The 18,553-nt window shown below is 42.3% G+C and overlaps 1 protein-coding gene across 1 annotated transcript in view; it reads left to right on the top strand.

Moving 5' to 3' along the window:
* Positions 1 to 16,870, top strand: part of NFX1 (nuclear transcription factor, X-box binding 1) — a 96,236-nt gene extending 79,366 nt beyond the window's left edge. The window contains exons 19-24 of the mRNA XM_073678597.1: positions 2,053 to 2,094; positions 4,194 to 4,289; positions 4,625 to 4,691; positions 5,252 to 5,397; positions 16,302 to 16,406; positions 16,612 to 16,870. Coding sequence (XP_073534698.1) covers positions 2,053 to 2,094; positions 4,194 to 4,289; positions 4,625 to 4,691; positions 5,252 to 5,397; positions 16,302 to 16,406; positions 16,612 to 16,687 — 532 coding nt within the window. The 3' untranslated portion in view covers positions 16,688 to 16,870. The remainder of the gene's footprint in view (positions 1 to 2,052; positions 2,095 to 4,193; positions 4,290 to 4,624; positions 4,692 to 5,251; positions 5,398 to 16,301; positions 16,407 to 16,611) is intronic.
* Positions 16,871 to 18,553: the final 1,683 nt, after the last annotated feature.

The following is an 18,553-nucleotide window of genomic DNA, read 5'->3' as shown; positions in this document are numbered from 1 at the left end:
TTTTGTCTCTTATCCTCTGCTCTCCATCTAGTCCTAGACTTTTAGTGGAGGGTGAGGGGAAGGCAGAGGGAAAGCTCAGTCTCTGCATTCACATCTTTGTGGCTCTCCCCAAAACCTTCATAGCCTATAAAGCATTTTTCCGACATGGCTCGCTATATGCCAGTGCTATTGCAGTTAATTTCATGTGTGTTAAAGGGAATTTGCCTGCCATATTGGAAGCTAACTAGCTGTCACATTATCAGTGGACGTAACCATGGATACCTAAGGTCCTGCAATGCCTGCACACGAGGAAAGTGGCATAGCGAATCAAAAATACTATACTACATTTCTAATTGGAGGTATTTGCTAATATTATTATTATTACACCTACTACATATTGGGAGAGGATCTCGGAGATGGGAATACCCCTTTAATTTATATGCTTCCTGTTGCTGCTCGCTTCCAGTCCTTGGGGCGATGCAGGGAGGAGTAAGTCACCACTCACTACACAGAGCCACTTTAATAACTTCCCGTCACTTTGATAACCTGCCTTCACATACGCTGCAGAGCATGCTGTCAATCAAAGTGCCGGTGTGTGGTGACAGCCGCTCTCACTGTGTAGTGACTGAGGACTCCATGAGAACTGGAAGCGAGAGGCTGCAGGGAGGATGTAAGTTTATTTTTTTTCCCTGTAGCCGCTGCTCCAATACAGAATCCAGACATGATTTCAATGCTTTCTGCGTGCAGATTACCACTGTATCTGCTGGTAAATAGTGTTTCTGGATATGATCTTTAGATCCCCTTTTTAGGTTGTATAGCGGATTATTTGTTCAGTCAGTAAGGCATAAGCCTTTGAAGGAGTTTCTTTTGAGCAGTCACGGAAGAAGTGTATATTTTACATCTACATGTATGTGAATAGTTTCCAGTTCCTAGAAACAGACCATGCATTTGGAATTTTATTGAAGCGTTTAATCACTCTAGCCACAGTTACGTTTGCATTTTTGCCTTTCTGTCGGGAATTATTTAGGTGGTATCAAGGTGTTTAATGCCACAGGTTGGTCCGAGTAAACGGACCCCATTAGGAGGAGAAAAAAATCGCAGATCGGTAAAGGTTAACTGTTTGGCTGCCATTTAATAGCCTGTTTACACAGGGAGACTGCAGTAAGCGATGTGCACTGAGCAACCTGTAATAGATCGCTCACTGCGCATAGGCTGCCATTGTTTTCGGCTGTGCGAGTCCTCTTAAACAAGACGTGGCACCATTGAGAACAATGATCATATGCGCAGTGCAAAAGATCATATCACCCAGTGAACAAGCGTTTTGCTCTTTCATCGAGTGAACGGCAGCCTGTATACAAGGAAGGATTCTAGTGAAACAAGTGTTTAGCAGAACACTCATTCATGTTCATCTTTTAGTGTAAATGCACCTTAAGATATAGTCCGCAGTAGTACTTTCTGTACTTTGGTGCTCTTTATTATGACCTGTTTTATTGCACTCTTTTGCACTGTCTTACTAGGAAATGACTGGTAAGCAGCAGCATCTTAGTCACTTCTAATCAGCAACGTGTTAGAAAGGTGGTAGCCACCCAGCTTTGTATGAAGGAGTCATATTAACAGAGGCTTTGTAAGTTCTGAGGTTTTGCCCTGTAGAATACGTCTTGACAAGCATTTGTTATGCTGATTACGCAATGCTTGTTAAGAGTGATTATCCTTGTAAGTGCTACAAGTCTTCTCATTACACAAATTGGTCAGCACGTATCAGTTCTAGTTCCCATGTCATATTTGCCTATGCTTTCTGCAAAAACAATATGCGTGGGTGACTGCCACTTTAATTTTGTTTTCAACGCCTAACATACCAATTTTCTGTGATTGTCGCAGCAATCCACTAGAATGTATTCTGCGAGAACACTTTTCGGCTGATTGTGAAAGGTCAGAAGCAGTAGGCGAGTTCTGTACAATGAGCAGTGTAGAGGAACGCTGGCTACCTGGCCTTGTAAATGAGCGCTCTTCTGAGCTCGCGCTCTTCTCAGCTCGCTCCCCACTGACGTTGCCTTTGTTTGGCTCTGATTACAGGCTGCAGTGTGATGAAGAATGCTTGGCTATGGAAAGAAACAGGTAAGTCGGCACATGGTGACATCTCTCTGAGGATGTGTAGAGTTTTATATGGGCTTAACATGTTCTAAACCATCTTCTGATCAATCAAGGTCATTGAAAATTATCAGTGGAAGCAACTAGCTAAAAATGCCAACTATTGAGAAAATGCAATGGAAAATGGAGGTTTAGTAATAGTAAATTCATAGATGATGGTTTACTAATAAATGGTGGGCCTGAAGCATTGATGTCTACCATCATTTAAAAGGCAAAAATGTAGTTTTGCCTGCATGTAACCTTGCTAATTTTCAATCTCACACCCACAAGAGCTCAGGAAGCTGGTATATGAGCAATAGTTTGGTGGGGGTTCACATCATAGAGATGCCTCAACCATCTGTGTCTTGCTCAGCTTGCATCCTCTTTAAGGCTTGTCCTGGCTCAAGTGCCTGCAGATCTGGCTGAGACTTTTGGGTGGCCCAGACTCCTGGGCAAACAGCCTTCAGCTATTTAAAGCCTTCATCTGTGTTCACCTCCGAACCGTAGGCTCCTTACCCTGCCATTTCATGCACAGTATGACAGCATACCAGCGCAGGCAACGGATTACAGTAATTTCATTGTGCCGGGGTGCAAGGTTTAGTATTAGGATGGCCAATTGTATACATTTTGCTACGAAGTACAAATAACCATTGGTGTCACAGTTCCATAAAGAAATTATTGCACCCTTTCTGAAAACTTTCCCTATATGCACTGTTTGCGGGAAAAACAAACAAACTGTGCTTTACTTACCCTCCCCAAGTCCAGCACAGTGTCCTTGCTGCTGCTCAGAGCCAATGAGCTCAATGATTGGCTGTAGCCATGTCAATGTGACATCACCACTGCAGCCAAACAACTCTCAGAGCCATAATATTACTTTTCACAATTCATACTTTCATGATCCAAAAACGCAAAGTATGACAGTTCTGGCAAAGTGGATGAGATTTATGTAAATTGAATATGCAGCATGTCATTTTCTTTTGCAGTAAAGATTTTTCCCGCAGACTTGCGTGAGATGCCGAAAATTCACAGATAAAAAAGCACATATGGTTCTTGGTGCATTCCTGCAATGGAAGTGCCGTAAAAAAAATCATCTGCACATGACTTTATAAGTAAAATGTATCAAATCTACATAACTGGGTAAACAGGAGATTTCCAAAACAAAGTTGTTTTATTTAAAACCTGACATATATCAAAAGGAGACAAAAATAGCAGATGGAATTTTTTTTTATAAAAATGCATGTAATGAACCCTCACTAAAAAAAATTCAATAATAATAATAATAAAAAAAAAAATATTCCTTTTAGGTGACATGTAGGCTTATCCAGAGCTGCCACTAGGAATTTCGGGGCCGCATACTGGTAAAATTGGCAGAAATAGCCCCCTCACAGGGCTAAAAATAGCCCCCTCACAGGGCCAGAAATAGCCCCCTCACAGGGCCAGAAATAGCCCCCTCACAGGGCCAGAAACCCCCCAGTCCTCATACACTGCCCGCTGCTGTCGCCGTGGCCTCCTCACTGACACGCACACACACAGACAGTCTGCCTACATCCTACTGCTGCCGGCGAAGTCTACCTGCCTGTCCCAGGCAGTCCCAATCCACGTGAGGCATACTGCTGCTCTGCTCCAAAATGAAAGTGAGCGAGCAGCGTGTCACAGGACTGGCGTCAGGACCATGATGCACCCGGCGGCGGTTTAAAGGTATAGCGCTAATTTCCGGCCACCGGGTGCATTAAGATCTGAACGGTTGCCCCTGACTCCCTGAGACCCGGTGAGTAGAGACAAAGAGAAGGGGAGCCCGGGCTGGCACGGGGCCCGCGGGCCCCCCTTTTTCCTTCTATTCACTGGGCCCCATACAGTAGTAAGGGCAGTAATGCCTTGATGGCGGCCCTGGGTTTATCTGCATGTGGGAGTAAACCTTCGGGCTGGGACAATTATAGATGGGACACTGAAGGAAGAATATGGTCAGTGCAGAAATTTGCGTTATGTTGGTTATGGAGCAGGGACAGGTGACAAGGATCTGGCAAATTGTAGGTTAATACAATCCGATTTTCTTGTTGTTGATCACTAATTTTATAAATCCTTCACAGACGTCTGGCAGAGGCTTTGAACATTACTGAGAACTCGGATCCTTTTAATACTCGTTCTGGATTCAAGTTCAGTGACAGCTTGAAAGATGATGCAAGGTTTGTTCTTCTATCACATGGCACTCGTTGCCTTCACATTAATTAGCATTAAAAAGCAGCAGTATTTAAAGACCTGCACAGAACAGTCTGAATATTTCTAACATGCTGTAACAAATTACACATTTACAAGTATTTAGGAACCACTGAGATTTTTACGAATGTTAAAATAGCCAGTCTAACATGGATCTGTCATGAGTGACCCTGTTTACAAAAATTACTACTATTATATCACCTAAATAAAGCAACTGTCAATAATTTAGAAAAATTAAGAATGATAGATAAGTAGCCATTGAATGATGATGCATATTCATGTTGTTTTTCTGCTTGAACCGCAGAAAAGACTTAAAGTTTGTCTCTGAAATTGAGAAGGAGGTGAAAGCTCTAGTGGATGCAGTCAATAAGGTAGGCTGAGTTTTACATGAGCAATTTCATACATGTTCAATTGATATTACCTGCAACTTAGAAGGACACATGGAACATAGACCAATCTCCATATAGTGTATAGCTTCTATTCATATACTAGTCTTCCACTGGATCTTCATAGTCTTGATTGCAATGTATTAAGTCCTGCACTTTAACACCATCACCTACCTGTTCCTTATATTATCTTTTATCAATCATTTTAAAATGTTTTTTTTTTTTTTTTTTTTTGCACCATGTAAAGGTTTTTTCTTTAATCAATTTAAATTGTGATTCTCCTGAATTTTGTTTGATTTAGTAGTTGATAAAAAAGTGTTCTAGACCCCTATAGATACATTTTTGATTCTTTATTGTGAAGACTGAATCCTTTATGGTGGAGATGTTACAAGAATCACTTATGACTTAAAAAATATGGCCATGTTGCTGACAGATTTAGAGGGCACTTTTTATACAGGCAGTCATAAAGTAACACACTGATGTTTTTTGTCGTGTGCAGTAAACTGTGTGAGTTCTCACTTCTATTATGTAATGATTTTTTTCAGGGAAAACAAACAAAAAAAAGCCATTGTTTCCCACCAATGAATAGAGACCATCGAAAAGTTATTCATGACCTTGCTGAAGTGTACAGTGTAGAAAGTGTGAGCTACGACAACGAGCCCAAACGAAATGTTGTCATCACTGCTGTCAAGTGAGTGCGTTTTCACATTATTGTTACATTTTTTAAATGGATTAGTACGAATATATACAGTACCGTGCAAAAGTTTTAGGCAGGTGTGGGAAAGTTTTCTGCAATGTAAGAATGCTTAAAAAAAAAAGTGTTAATAGTTTATTTTTATTAATTAACAAAGTGAATAAACAAAAGAAAAATCTAAATTGCATCAATAGTTGGTGTGACAACCCTTTCTCCTCAAAATAGCATTAATTCTAGGTACACTTGCAGAAAGTCATGGATTTTGTAAGTGTAACCAATTATATGAAACAGGTGATATTGACTGTGATTCAACCTACGTATGGAGATGATGATCATTAACTATAACAGAAACAGCTGTGTAGGAGGGTTAAAACTTGGTGAGGAACAGCCAAAATCTGCTACAGAGGTGAAATTGGTGAATACAGATCACAGGTCATACACTATGGCAGAACTGAGCATCAGCAACAAAACACAAGGGATTTTATACTGCATCAGCAAGGTCACTCCAAGGAAAAGATTTCAAAGCAGACTGGAGCTGTATGATGTGCTGGTTAAAGAAGCATTCCTCTCATCAAAGTTTTTATCCTCTTAATATATTGCAATCATCATTTTATTTGGCACTGTGCACTTACAATTGCTCGTTTTGCCTTTCTACTCAGCAAATTCTTCTCTTTTCTCTGCTCTATGTAGAAACAGGAAGTCTCTTTTCCCTGCAAAAAATCATTCCTCTCTTCAACTCTTGACCCAGCAGCTCCGTTCCTCCCCCTGCGAGGGACTTTTGCAGGGAAAACTGACCTCCTGTTTCTACATAATGCTTAGGAGGATTCAGCTAGTCAGTTTTTAATCACGTGATGTCATAGACCTAATGGAAAACAGAAGAATCAACTGGGTAGAAAGACAAATGAGCAATTGTAAGTACACAGTGCTATATAATGTGATTGCAATATATTAAGAGCATAAAAACTTTGATGGGAGGAGTGCTTCTTTATGCTCTTTTGAAAATACCCAAAATAATAGTCAAAGTTGAAAACCATAGATTCAGCCAGGGAAACTAGGTGCAGCAGATGAAAGACACATCATGCTTATTTCCCTTCAAAATCGGAGGCAGTGCCATCAGCTCAAAACTGAGAACAACCAGTGGGACCCAGCTACACCAATCTATTCAGCGAAGTCTGGCCAGAAGTGGTCTGCATGGTAGAGTTGTGGCAAAAAAAACATACCTTCGTCATGGAAATAAGGACAAGCGACTCAAGCTATGCACAGAAAATTGCTTGCGGGTGTTTTGCACTAATGAGTCAAATTGTGAAATATTTGGCTGCTACAATAAGTCAGTTTATTCGCCAAAGGACTGGAGAGCAGTACAATGAGTGTGTGCAGGTAACAGTGAATCATGGTGGAGGTTTTGTGCAACTTTGGGGCTGCCGTCTGATTGGCTCCAAACTTATTCTATCCAATATTTAAGAAATGGAGCTAGCACTCCAAACAATTACCATGTTTCCCATACACTTCAATGGTGCTTAACTATTGAAAAAGGTGATACAGTCCATGTATACTTTGTAAATAGAAATTTGCATCATTCACCAAAACGTATCAAACTTTATTCCAGAGGCATAAAAACAATGTTTGGACGAAAGGGGTATTAGACTTCCATGCACACAACAGCAGTTTCATGCCTAGCACGTGCTTCTTCCTGATACAGAGGTTTCGTGCCTAGTATGCGCTTGTTGGCACAGGAAGAAGCGTATACTAGGTGTTACACCGCTGTGGTCTGTATGGGATTCCACTACCCCTCTCCTCTTTGTTTTTGTTTTTTTCCGTCTTTGGAATAAAGTTTTTGTTTTAACGCTTTAAGTGCCGCAAATTTCGCTCCTCTATTACAAAGTATTCAAATTGTTCTACAGCAGGACTTGACTTACATAGTTACATAGACATAGTTTATAAGGCCGAAAAAAGACAAGTGTCCATCCAGTTAAGCCTATTTCTTGTGCACTGCAGCTATTCCGCAGCGTTGATCCAGGGGAAGGCAAAAAAAAAAAACATGCTGTATAGGCCAATTTACATCATTGAGGAAAAATTCACTTCCCGACACCAATCTGGCAGTCAGATTAAATCCCTGGATTAATTAACTATCACTAAGCATAAGATGTAATTTTATTGTTCACAAGAAAGGCGTCCAGGCCTCTCTTGAACTCATTAAGTGAGTTGGACATCACCACTTCCTCTCCCAGAGAGTTCCAGAGTCTCACGGCTCTGACCGTAAAGAATCCCCTTCTATGCTGGTGCAGGAACCTCTTTTCCTCCAGACGCATAGTGTGCCCCCTTGTCTTTGTCACCATCCTTGGTATAAACAGGTCATGGGAGAGATCTCTGTACTGCCCCCTGATGTATTTATACATGTTTATGAGGTCTCCCCTAAGCCTTCTCTTTTCCAACGTAAATGGGCCTAATTTTGACAACCTCTCTGGGTATTCTAGTCCCTCCATTCCCTTTATTACCTTAGTCGCCCTCCTTTGTACCCTCTCTAGCTCCAATATGTCTTTCCTGAGCACCGGAGCCCAGAACTGTGCACAATATTCTAAGTGCGGCCTTACCAGCGCTTTATACAGAGGAAGAACAATGTTCTCATCATATGCCCCTATTCCTCTTCTGATGCATGCCATAACTCTATTTGCCTTCGCAGCTGCTGCCTGACACTGGGCACTCCAATTTAATTTGCTATTAACCAAGACGCCCAGGTCCTTCTCCATGTCAGATTTCCCCAACGGTTTCCCATTTAATATGTATGGGTGACTGCTGTTTTTCTTTCCCATGTGCATGACCTTACATTTATTGGCATTGAACCCCATTTGCCATTTTTTGGCCCAACTCCCCAATTTATCTAAATCCTCCTGTAGCTGTGCCCTATCCTCATCTGTATTAACTACTTTACAAAGTTTAGTATCATCTGCAAATATTGCTATTTTACTATGCAACCCTTCCACTAGATCATTAATAAATATATTAAATAATATAGGGCCCAAGACAGACCCTTGAGGCACCCCGCTAGTAACCCTGACACACCCTGAGCTTACACCATTGATAACCACCCTCTGCTTTCTATCACTCAGCCAGCTATTTACCCACTTGCACACATTATCCCCCAGACCAAGCATTCTCATTTTATATACCAACCTTTTGTGTGGCACGGTATCAAACGCTTTGGAGAAGTCAAGGTATACAACATCCACTGACTCTCCCCGGTCCAGCTGTGAGCTCACCTCCTTGTAGAAGGCGATCAGGTTTGTTTGGCAGGTGCGATCCCTCATGAATCCATGTTGATATGGAGTTAGACAGTTATTATCATTAAGATATTCTACAATAGCATCTCTAAGAAATCCTTCAAACAATTTACCCACAACAGATGTTAAGCTGACTGGTCTATAGTTCCCAGGGTCACTTTTAGACCCCTTTTTGAATATTGGTACCACATTTGCTTGGCGCCAGTCTAGTGGGACAGTCCCTGTCCATAAAGAGTGCTTGAATATAAGATACAGCGGTCTGTCTATCACATTACTTAATTCTTTTAGTACCCGGGGGTGTATGCCATCTGGGCCTGGTGACTTGTCTATTTTGATATTATTTAGGCGTTTCTGAACTTCCTCCTGGGTTAGGTGGGTGATATTTAGCGGAGGGTTTACTTTATCACTCTGCATTTCCTCCGATTAATTGTTTTCTTTTGTGAAAACAGTGGAGAAGAAGCTATTGAGTAGGTTTGCTTTACCCTCATCGCCCTCTATGATTTTACCCAGGTTATTTTTCAATGGGCCAACTCCATCAGTTTTAATCCTTTTACTGTTTATATACCGTATATTCCGGCGTATAAGACGACTTTTGAAGACTGAAAAATCTTCTGTCTAGTCTGGGGTCGTCTTATACGCCGGTAATGCTTTTGAACTTTCAGAAATTGACATGCGGGGATACTCTGGGGGTGTTAATAAGCTGCCGTGGCCGTATCCCTGCCATGTCGGAGTTAATATAAGGTGGAGGGAGTTAAAATACGGCGGCGGTAGGTCCAGACAGTCAGCGCTTCTGTGCTGAAACTGACACATCGCTGCGTATTCCCAGCTCCGGACACAGCGCAGGGCTTCTGTGCCGACAGCTTTCACTTGTCACAGAAGCGGTGCGCTGTGTCCGGAGCAGGGAAGTTCGCATCGCTTCTGTGACAATATATGAAAAGCCGGCAATTCAGCAGCGGCATAAGCCGACACCCGACAATTTAGAATAGAAAGAATAGAGCATCACACATAGATTAGATAGATAGAAACATGTCAGTCACATATATATGAAGTACAGTGACAGTATTGCTTACTGTACTTGTCATTTAGTGTAAAGGATTTATTAAAACAAATATTAGTGTTTTCATGCACCGTCTCTTTAAAAAAGCCGGCCGGCATTTCAGCATCTGTACCCGACAATTTATAACAGAAAGATAGAGCATCACACATAGATTAGATAGATAGAAACATGTCAGTCACATATATAAGAAGTACAGTGACAGTGCTGGTTACTGTACTTGTCATCTAGTGTTAAAATAACGGATTTATTTAAAAAAAAATTGGCGTGGGGTTCCCCTTAATTTTAGTCTCTAGCGGAGGTTAAGCAGACAGCTGGGGCAGATGTTTGAAGCCTGGGAAGGGGGTAATACCCACGGAGCTTCCCAGGCTACTAATATCAGCCCCCAGCTGAATACCTAGCCTTTACTAGCTATTAAAATGGGGGACCCCCCCCAAAAAAATGACGTGGGGTCCCCCCTAATTTAATAGCTAGCAAAGGCTAGGCAGACAGCTGGGGGCTGATATTAATAGCCCAGGAAGGGAGCCATGAATATTGGCCCCCTCCCAGGCTAGAAACACCAGCCGTCAGCCGCCCCAGAAATGGCGCATCCATAGGATGCGCCAATTCTGGCACTTAGCCTCGCTCTTCCACGCTGCCCTGGTGCGGTGGCAGGGGGTAATAGGGCTGGGGTTGATGTCAGCTTATAATGCCAGCTGACATCAAGCCCAGGTTAGTAATGGAGAGGCGTCTATAAGACACCCCCATTACTAACCCCATAGTAAAAGTTAAAAAAAACACAAACACCCAGAATAAAGTCCTTTAATTGAAATAAACACACAATTCTTTATTGTTCTAAATTAAACCATACTTACCATCATGCCCATTCCAGCTGAAGCCAACGATCTCCTGCAATAAAAGTAAAATAATAAAGCAACCTCATCCTTACCTCTCCATGGTTCCCAGGACCGGTCCAGCTCTGCTACATTCACATGACAGGCTGGACCGCAGCAGAACGCTGCCATCCAGCCTGTCATCCCGCAGACACTGAGAAGCGCAGGCATGCTTGCGCTCTGCAGTGTCTGGCTGTGACGGCATCCAGATGAGCCGACAATGAACTCAGCTCACCTCCTGGACGTCCGTCACTGACAGCGTGGGAAACTTCTACTGCGCAGGAGAATTTTCCCACGCTGTCAGTGACGTGCATGAGGTGAGCCGAGTTCATTGGACATGATCTCGGCTCATCTGGATGCCGTCACAGTCAGACACTGAGGAGCACAAGCATGCCTGCGCTTCTCAGTGTCTGCCGCATGGCAAGCTGAACGGCAGCGTTCTGCTGCGGTGCAGCCTGTCATGTGAATGTAGCAGAGCTGGACCGGTCCTGGGAACCATGGAGAGGTAAGGATGAGGTTGCTTTATTATTTTACTTTTATTGCAGGAGATCGTTGGCTTCAGCTGGAATGGGCGTGATGGTAAGTATGGTTTAATTTAGAACATTAAAAAATTGTGTCTTTATTTCAATTAAAGGACTTTATTCTGGGTGTTTGTGTTTTTTTTAATTACTTTACTAGAAATTCATGGCGGTCATGTCTAATATTGGCGTGACCCCATGAATTTCGGGCTTAGGGCCAGCTGATAATGCCAAGCTGGCCTTAACCCCTTTATTACCCAGTGAGCCACCGCACCAGGGCCCTGGATGAGTTGGGTACAGCGCCAGAAGATGGCGCTTCTATGAACGCGCCATTTTCCGGGGTGGCTGCGGACTGCAATTTGCAGCGGGCGGGGGCCAGAAAGCTTGGGCCTCCCTGCGCTGCAGATTCCAGCCCCCAGCTGCCTAGTTGTACCTGGCTGGACACAAAAATAGGGCGAAGCCCCACGTCTTTTTTTTTTTTAATTATTTCATGAAATAATTTAAAAAAAAAAAGGGCTTCCCTATATTGTTGTGTCCGGCCAGGTACAAATAGGCAGCTGGTGGTTGGGGGCAGCCCGTTCCTGCCTGCTGTACCTGGCTGGACACAAAAATATGGCGAAGCCCACGTCAACATTTTTGGGAAAAATTAATTACAAAATTAATAATAATTTAGGGACTGCATCTTTATTAACCCCTCAATTGTCATTTAGTGTTAAAATAAAGGATTTTTTAAAAAGAAAATTGGCGTGGGATCCACCATCATTATAGTCTCTAGCGGAGGTTAAGCAGACGGCTGGGGCAGATGTTTGAAGTCTGGGAAGGGGGTAATACCCACGGAGCTTCCCAGGCTACTAATATCAGCCCCCAGCTGAATACCTAGCCTTTACTAGCTATTAGAATGGGGGACCCCCCCAAAAAATGACGTGGGGTCCCCCCTATTTTAATATGTTTATGAGTGACAGTTTTCCTGCTATATACCTGCATGTCATAAGAATTTAAATTAAAAAAAGGACCATGTTAAATTCAAATCTGTTTTTTTTTTATTTTTACCGGTGTTTGGTATGCGTTGGAAAAGGGGTAGTCTTATACGGTGAATATATCCTAAACTCTATATTTTAACAGGAAAGTAGGGGGGTCGTCTTATACACCAGGTCGTCTTATACGCCGGAATATACGGTAGTTAAAGAACAGTTTGGGATTCATTTTACTTTCCTTGGCAATTAGTCTCTCTGTCTCCTCTTTTGCTATTCTTATTTGTTTCTTACAGATTTTGTTTTCTTCCCTATAAGATATTAGCGCTTCCTCGCTGCCTTCTTGTTTAAGTTTACCGAAAGCCCTTTTTTTGTTTTTCATTGCTCTCTTGACTTCCTTATTTAGCCACATTGGCTTCCTCCTATTCCTAGCCCTTTTATTCCCATAAGGTATGTACCTTCTACAGTGACTATGTAGGACTGTTTTGAAAATTTCCCATTTTCTATCCGTGCTCCTATTACTAAAGATACTATCCCAGTCTATAAGGTGAAGGGCATCTCTTAGCTGATCAAACTTTGCCCTCCTGAAGTTCAGTGTTTTTGTGACTCCCTTGCTGGGCACCCTACTGAAGCACATGTGGAATTGTATAATGTTGTGGTCACTATTTCCCAGGTGCCCCCCGACCTGCACCTCAGTTATTCTGTCTGGCCTGTTAGTTAATATTAAGTCTAAAAGGGCCGTCCCTCTAGTTGGTTCCTGCACAAGTTGTGACAAATAATTGTCTTTGATAATTGACAGAAACCTGTTTCCTTTCTGAGATCTACAGCTTTCGATTTCCCAGTCTATATCGGGGTAGTTGAAGTCCCCCATAATAATCACCTCGTTATTTTTTGCTACTTCGTCTATTTGTCTCATTAATAGACTTTCCGTGGCTTCTGCTATATTTGGTGGTTTATAGCAGACTCCTATGATAATTTTATTATTGTTTTTTGCCCCATGTATCTCCACCCATAAGGACTCGACCTCCTCATTTCCCTCCCATACATCCTCCCGTATTGTAGGCTTTAGACACGTCTTTACATATAGACAGACTCCACCCCCTTTCCGAATTCTTCGATCCCTTCTAAACAGACTGTAACCCTGTAAGTTAACTGCCCAGTCATAGCTTTCATCTAACCATGTCTCGGTTATTCCCACTATGTCATAGTTACCTGTAGATATTTCTGCTTCCAGTTCATCCATCTTGTTTGTCAGGCTCCTGGCATTTGCTAGCACGCAGTTTACACGATTTTGTTTTGTTCCAATCTTCCTACTGTGGATTGTATTAGAAATTTTCTTACCTCCCTTCCAAGTATCTTGTCTTGGACCTTCTTTGTCGCACTTCATATCTTTCATTAGTATGTTCTCTGGTTGCATGTTCGTGTTCGGCGTTTTTCTTCCCATCCCTTCTTCTTCTAGTTTAACGCCCTCCTGATGAGTGTTGCGAGTCTCCTGGCGAATGTGTGTTTCCCGGGTTTGTTGAGGTGTAGTCCGTCTCTGGCAAGGAGTCCGTCATAGAGGTAATTCACACCGTAGTCCAGGAATCCAAATCCTTGTTGTCTGCACCATCGTCTCAGCCAGTTGTTCACATCAAGGATCCTGTTCCATCTCCTGACGCCATGCCCGTCTACTGGAAGGATAGAAGAAAAAACTACCTGCGCATCCAGTTCTTTTACTTTCTTCCCCAATGCTTCAAAGTCCTTGCAGATTGTCGGTATGTCCTTCTTTGCCGTGTCATTGGTGCCAACATGTATCAGAAGAAATGGGTGGACATCCTTGGAACTGATGAGCTTCGGTATCCTATCGGTAACATCCTTGATCTTCGCCCCTGGGAGGCAGCATACTTCTCTTGCGGTTATGTCCAGTCTGCAGATAGCTGCTTCTGTTGCTCTCAGTAGTGAGTCTCCCACCTCCACCACTCTTCTTCCCTTCTTGGCTGTCCTTTTTCTTGTCGCTTCTGGGTGTTTCTGGGTGCTCTTTTCTTTTTTGCTTGCTGGTAGTTCCTCATCCTTAGGTGTGCCATCTTCGTCCTCCACAAGTCCTTGGAATCTGTTTCTCAGTTGTGTGGTTGGTGGTGTCTCCATGGTCTTCTTGCTTCTTTTGGTCACTTGCCTCCACTTGTCTGCCTCTGGAGGTTCTCTGACTCTTCCTTCACTTTCCGTGACCAGTAGTGATGCTTCTGTTCTGTCCAGGAAGTCTTCATTTTCCTTGATGAGTTTTAATGTCGCAATTTTTTCTTCCAGTCCCCGCACCTATGTCTGCAAACATAGAGACAATTTCATTAAGAACTATTCTCATCCTGGAAGTGTTGATCTGACCCAACATAGCCTGATCTCAACATGGAGTCTTTCTTGGATTACATGAAGAGACTGAAGGATTTACACAAGCCTACATCCACAGAAGATCTAGTTAGTAAGGTTAACTCTCCAAGATGTTTTGAACAACCTCCCTGCTGAGTTCCTTCAAAAACTGTGCAAATGTACCTCGAAGAATTGATGCTACTATGAAGGCAAAGGGCGGTCACACCAAATATTGATTTGATTTAGATTTCTTTTGTTCGTTCACTTTGCATTATATCTATTTATGGGATAACACAGAAGATATGACCCTTTGATAAAATATAATGTAGTCCGTGTACAGCTTGTATAGCAATGTAAATTTGGTGTGCCCTCTAAATAACTCAACACACAGCCATTAATGTCTAAACCGCTGGCAACAAAAGTGAGTACACCCCTAAGTGAAAATGGCCAAATTGTGCCCAATTATCCATTTTCCTTCCCCGGTGTCATGTGACTCATTAGTGTTACAAGGTCTCATGTGAATGGGGAGCAGGGGTGTTAAATTTGGTGTGAAAATGGCCAAATTGTGCCCGTAGTGTCAATATTTTGTGCGGCTACCATTATTTTCAAGCACTGCCTTAAAGGGGTATTCCCATCTCCAAGATCCTATCACAATAATGTAGTAGGTATAATAATATTAGCAAATACCTCCAATTAGAAATGTAGTATAGTTTTTCTGATTCGCTATGTCTCTTTCCTTATGTGCAAGCATTGCAGGACCTTGGGTATCCAGGACCACTATCAACTAGCTAACGGTCACTATATCAGTGGCTGTAACTATGGATACTGCAATGCCTGCACATAAGGAAAGAGACATAGCTAATCAGAAAAACTATACTACATTTCTAATTGTAGGTATTTGCTAATATTAATTATTACACTTACTACATATTGAGATAGGATCTTGTAGATGGGAATACCCCTTTAACTCTCTGGGCATGGAGTTCACTAGAGCTTCACAGGTTGCCACTGGAATCCTCTTCCATGATGACATCACGGGGTTGCTGGATATTAGAGACCTTGTGCTCCTCCACCTTCCGTTTGAAGATGCCTCACAGATGCTCAATAGGGTTTATGTCTGGAGACATGCTTGGCCAGTCCAGCACCTTTACCCTCAGTTTCTTTAGCAAGGCAGTGGTCGTCTTGGAGGTGTGTTTGGGGTCGTTGGAATACTGCCCTGTGTCCCAGTTTCTGAAGGGAGGGGATCATGCTCTGCTTCAGTATGTCACAGTACATGTTGGCATTCATGGTTCCCTCAGTGAACTCTCGCTCCCCACAGCCGGTAGCTCGCATGCAGCCCCAAACCATGACACTCCCACCATCATGCTTGACTGTAGGCAACACACACTTGTCTTTGTACCCCTCACCTGGTTGCCGCCACACACACTTGGCACCATCTGAACCAAATAACTTTATCTTGGTCTCATCAGACCACAGGACATGATTCCAGTAACCCATGTCTTTAGTCTGTTTGTCTTCAGCAAACTGTTTGCGGGCTTTCATGTACATCATCCTTCTGGGACAACAGCCATGCAGACCAATTTGATGCAGTGTGGTCTTGGCCACCATGCTGCAGCTCAGTTTCAGGGTGCTGGCAATCTTCTTATAGCCTAGGCCATCTTTATGTAGAGCAACAATTCTTTTTTCAGATCCTTATAGAGTTCTTTGCCATGAGGAGCCATGTTGAACTTCCATTGACCAGTATGAGTGTGAGAAAATAATAATGGATAACTCGCTTAAGGAAAGCCAATTCTTTCAAAGCCAGATATTGACACGTGTAATCTGTCATTCTTGAATATGTATACATTTTTGTCATTAATCTTTTGCAGAGGCAAATCCATGTGCCCAAGTGTTTCCCTTATTTCTGTAATTGAAAGAGAAATCCAGGCAAGACCCCCTCCTCCCATCGCCCACTACAGGCATCAGGGTGAAAGGTGAGACCATGTTGGTTATCTACCCGTATTATTAAAGTCATTTAAAACAAAAAGGAAAAAACTACACTTCACAAGTACTTCACATCAACTTTTGTGCAGAATGACTGACTGTACAATGACTGTAGCAAATGACATATTGGAAATAGATCTGTGTTGCTTACAGTGGGATGTGAGTTGACCATGTGCTTGCAAATTTTTATTTCAGGAATGGAGGAAGCAGTGGCCCACAGAAGACCATGCGAGAAGAACCTGTAATAGATTACTTTGATGTGCAAGACTAGTGACCTCTGCCGTAACTGAGAATATTGGAAGGGTTTTGTGGACTTCTGTGGCCACTAAGCAGTGAAATCATCAGTCACACCAAGTAGTCCTCGGTATGATACATATTCATTAAACACTGCTGGGATACCTGCACAAAACATCATGATTTCTGGTCCAAAATAAACTATCACAATAAAACTATAGACTACTATCCATCTCATGAATTACCTTACATTGGATATTACAACAATGCCATATGTAGGAGCTTGAAACCTTATTTTTATTTTTCTCCAGTAAGAGATTAAAATATATGTTGCTTCCTATAAAATGTACCATTTTGCCCCAGTTTTCCACTTGCCAGAACTACCTGCCAACCCTTGTAATTACTACAAAATTGAGTTGACATCACGTAATAGGAAAATAATACATGCATTACGTGAACATCCAGCTCTTCTGTATCCCCAGAAAAAGGCAGCCAAAGTGTCCAGATTGTTTTCATTTTATTCCTTTACATGCAATATTGTTGGAAATACGTGACTAGAGACAAAACAAAGCTTCAGACCTCTGAAAACTTAATGAAAATCTTCATGGCGGCTGAGCAATCAATTCCGGATGGATGTTGTACTTGCATTGTATTAGAGGACCTTTCAATCAAATTCATGTTGAGCTGGACACGTAATCTAATAGTGGAGACAGAGCAGAATGTAACGTTGTGGGTTTTTTAAAATTTATTTTGCCGCTCAGTTGCAGAGAATATTGGCAATCAAAGTATTTGGCACCTAATATTTATCAGAGTTTTCACTGAGGACATGTATTACTTCCCTCTGAATGATGCTGACCAATCATAAGCAGGCAGCCACACAGTAGAAAAAGAACACGCCCTCACCATAGCTTAGAATAGGATTCTCAGTGCCTGTGATGTAATGATAGAGACCTAACCTCCTGCATGAGTCAGTTATTGAAGGGGAAGCAGCACAGCTAAGTTTAGCTGTGTCACATTACAAACTCTTCAGCTCTCCTCCTCTCATAGCATGGTCACCGCTGCTGTACTGCCCCACTCCTACACTCAGCTTGTACTTACTACGCAGTGAGATCAGAGCAGGGAACATCATATCTCACATAGTAGGAGCCCAGAACAGATTGTGTGAGCAGGAATGACTGCCTGATCTGCTCTCACTGCAGGACTATTCCAAGTTGTTTCAGCACATAGACATAAGTGTGCATATACAGGTGCTTCTCACAAAATTAGAATATTATCAAAAAGTTAATTTGTTTCAGTTCTTCAATACAAAAAGTGAAACTCATATATTATATAGAGTCATTACAAACAGAGTGATCTATTTCAAGTGTTTATTCCTGTTAATGTTGATGATTATGGCTTACAGCCAATGAAAACACAAAAGTCATCATCTCAGTAAATTAGAATACTTTATAACAACAGCTTGAAAAGTGTTTTTAAAATCTGAAATGTTGGCCTACTGAAATGTATGTTCAGTAAATGCACTGAATACTTGGTCGGGGCTCCTTTTGCATCAATTACTGCATCAATGCAGCGTGGCATGGAGGCGATCAGCCTGTGATACTGCTGAGGTATTATGGAAGCCCAGGTTGCTTTGATAGCAGCCTTTAGCTCGTCTGCATTGTTGGGTCTGGTGTCTCTCATCTTCCTCTTGACAATACTAGGCAAGTTTGCTGGCCAATCAAGCACAGTGATACTGTTGTTTTAAACCAGGTATTGGTACTTTTGGCAGTGTGGACAGGTGCCAAGTCCTGCTGGAGAATGAAATTTCCATCTCCAAAAAAGCTACAGTGGACCTACACCAGCTGATGACATGGCTCCCCAAACCATCACAGATTGTGGAAACTTCACACTAGACCTCAAGCAG

Source organism: Phyllobates terribilis, unplaced genomic scaffold (genome assembly GCF_046119375.1).
Source record: "Phyllobates terribilis strain yellow unplaced genomic scaffold, ASM4611937v1 Scaffold_4__5_contigs__length_816908805, whole genome shotgun sequence".
NCBI classification, from domain to species: Eukaryota; Metazoa; Chordata; class Amphibia; order Anura; family Dendrobatidae; genus Phyllobates; species Phyllobates terribilis.
Note: the sequence above shows the minus strand (reverse complement) of the source record. Positions and strands in the feature narration are given on the sequence as shown.